Genomic DNA, 3,074 nt, shown 5'->3' on the forward strand with positions numbered 1-3,074 from the left:
GTTGAGTGGTGACGGTGAGTCACGGTGGCTGCAGTGGCACTGGACACATCTGTGGTGGGAACAGACACACAGACAGACAGACAAAGACCCGGCACTCACCCAGCCAGACCTCGGCAAACTGTCCACCGCCCAGCCGTCGCGTGAGGTGGAGCGTGCTGCGGGTGGTCACGAACTCGTCCTCCTTGCCCCGCTCCATGGCCCAGATGAGCGAGCGCGGCTTGGCACACGTGGAAGCCAGCTTGCAGCACAGGCCGTCCACGGAATCTGTACATAATACAAACAAACACACAAATGGTCAACACTTGAGCACAGATTCTATACAGACAAACAAACAATCGTTGTCAAAACAGGTACACAAACTCAGTACAAGTACAACCACACAAACATATAAATTATCAAACTTGCACATAATCCTCTTTAGCAAGAGTTTTCACAGCATTTACAACACAATTAGTATAAGGCCATATAAGCGCAGAACTTTAGAGGTGTTACAAGAGAGTAGCAAACGCGAAAAGAGAAGGAGAAATAAAGACGATAGATGTCTGATAGGAAAGAAGAAGCAAACCGCATCAGGCAACCCACAGTCTCTGCGCAAACAAATGAACAACTTGTCCAAAGTTGTACCCAGACTCCGTGCAAACACACACAAACACACAACTTTTCAAAAGTCATCTATCTCTTCTCTTTCTCTCTTGCCCTTTTTAACTCCCAGTGGAGCACAGGCCCTCAACAACATTCCTGTCCTGTGCATCCTTTTCTAGCTGTTTCCATGATGTCCCCGCTTTTGCCATTTCAAAAACTCATCTATAGACGACAAACGCACAAAAGGCAAACCTTGTTCAGAACTCGATACAAACAAACAAACAAACAACTTGTTGGCACAATTTGTAGTTAGCCAAACCGGTCCTAGATAAGGACCCATTGTCAAAGAGAAAAATGGTTGTCTTAGGTGGACAGCTTGGACAAGGTCATAATCATATGTCATATGTGAAGTGTGCTGATCAAAAGATTTATTTCTCGGACAGACGAGCTCTATGGAAATAGATACATCACATTTATAGGTGAAGGTTTTAAAATTATGAGAATGAAATAATAAAAGACAGGTTCAAGTTTACGAGTATGGAATGACCAGAAAATCGACAAATTTGACCCTAGAGTCGATTTTTGGCCAATATCTCCATTTGTGGTAGGCGAGAAGTAAGACATTTTGTCAGCACGCCTCAAATATATGACGAGTCCAAGGGAAAAATGGGAATAGTCACAAACTGAATGTCGGGAAGGTATCAGTTTGGAACGCTTGTTGACTCTCACCTGTATTTCTGTCTAACAGTTAATGGAGTATTGTTGTTAGTATTGTGGTTAGATTTCCCACTCAATAAACATAACAATAAACCACCAGTCAAACAAATATGAAGTTATGAATCCACAGGCGGGCGGGGGGAGTGGTCGTCTGTACAGGCCATTGTCTTGGACTGGTGGCCGTTAGAGCAGGTTTCACTGTATTATTGTTTAAGTAAAAGTTTTACGGCACTTGCAACACAAATAGGTTGCATAAGAGCCGAAGATAAAAAGTGTTACTAAAAAGTAAAATACAAGGAGAAAAAAGGGGAAAAGATAAGGGCAATAGACGTTTGATAGGAAAGAAGGAGCAAACCACACAAGAACACCCGCCGACTGAATGTCATTGAATCTGATGAGATCAATTTCTCAAATCTAGACAGCTCCCTACCTCAGAATTACAAAGTACTATCTGATATCTTTGGCCGTTTTGAGTTATGAGGTCAGAAACCAAATGTTCTACCTGTTCTATCAAAGTCATCAGATTATTCGGAGTCATTAAGACATTCAAAGAACTGCATTCGAAAAAGCTTGACATGTGAACTGAAAACATTTTTGTGTCAAATTTCTCAAAACTAGGTACTGAGCAGATAGAACTTTGTAATTCACGGGCAGCGACATGACAGGACTGCACCAAGCGGTCATCAGGTGTTACCTTGGTAGTGCTTGACCAGGTCGGCCAGCGTCTGGAAGACCCGCGAGCGGGTGATGAAGTAGCACTCCCGGCCCGACTCGGGCAGACGGCGCGTCAGGATCTGGTAGTGCTTGACCAGGTAGCCTCGCAGCTCGTCGCAGTCTCGCACCGACAGCGTGTACGTGTCTGAGGGGAGGAGAGGGGTTTTCGTTTTAGTAAGAGTTTTACGACACTTGCAACACAATAAGGTCATACAAGTGCCGAAGATTAGAGGTGTTACAAGAGAGTAACAAACATAAAAAAGAAGAAGGGGGAGATAAGGATATTAGATGTTTGATAGGAAAGAAGAAGCAAACCACACCAGAGCACCTGCCAACCACCCACTGCAGAGGGGTTTGTTTGAGTAAAGAGAGAAACACATGGACAAAATAATGCTCATTTAGTGCTGGGGAAAAAGTAAGACAGACAGAGAAGAAGAGAGGAAAATAAAGAAGGACCAGCCAGTAGCGCCCTCCAACCACCTGCGGACCATCATCACAGCACCCTCCAACCACCCACAATAACAATAGGCTTTTAGTTTTACTTTTACTAAGTGTTTTACAGCACTTGCAACACAAAAAAGTAAGAGTTTTATGGCACTTGTAACATAATAAGATCTATAAATACCCAAGATTAGAGGTGTTACAACAGAGTAACAAAGACAGAAAAGAAGGAGGGGAGATAAAGGACGATAGATGTTTGACAGGAAAGAAGCAAACAACACGAGAGCACCCGCCAACCATCCGCACTGGAGATTAGAGGGGGGAACTAGAGTGTAGTATACAAACAAACTTTTTCCTAATAACAATAAATAATAATTGTATTTATATAGCGCATATCCATGCTCAAGAGCTTGCTCTATGCGCTTTACAACCATTACCCCAGCAGACCCTCTAAGAACACTCAGAAACATTCTCAGCTTCCGGGGAAGCATACAGTGCAAGCTGCGGATTTCACGTGCTCAAACACTATCAAACTGACAAGATCGTTCACTGTCTATAGATCTAGCTGGGTGCCCATTTCCACCTGGGTGAAGTGAGGAAAATCTGTGCAAAGTGCCTTT

The 3,074-nt window shown here is 43.5% G+C and overlaps 1 protein-coding gene across 1 annotated transcript in view; it reads right to left on the reverse strand.

Moving 5' to 3' along the window:
* The window catches only part of LOC101861860 (tyrosine-protein kinase SRK2), a gene marked incomplete at its 5' end in the record, with an annotated part of 11,850 nt that overhangs the window by 5,939 nt on the left and 2,837 nt on the right, over nucleotides 1-3,074 (reverse strand). The window contains 2 exon segments of the mRNA XM_013090045.2: nucleotides 100-264; nucleotides 1,994-2,158. Coding sequence (XP_012945499.1) covers nucleotides 100-264; nucleotides 1,994-2,158 — 330 coding nt within the window.

The sequence above is a fragment of the Aplysia californica genome, unplaced genomic scaffold, assembly GCF_000002075.1.
Source record: "Aplysia californica isolate F4 #8 unplaced genomic scaffold, AplCal3.0 scaffold01122, whole genome shotgun sequence".
In the NCBI taxonomy this organism is placed as follows: domain Eukaryota; kingdom Metazoa; phylum Mollusca; class Gastropoda; order Aplysiida; family Aplysiidae; genus Aplysia; species Aplysia californica.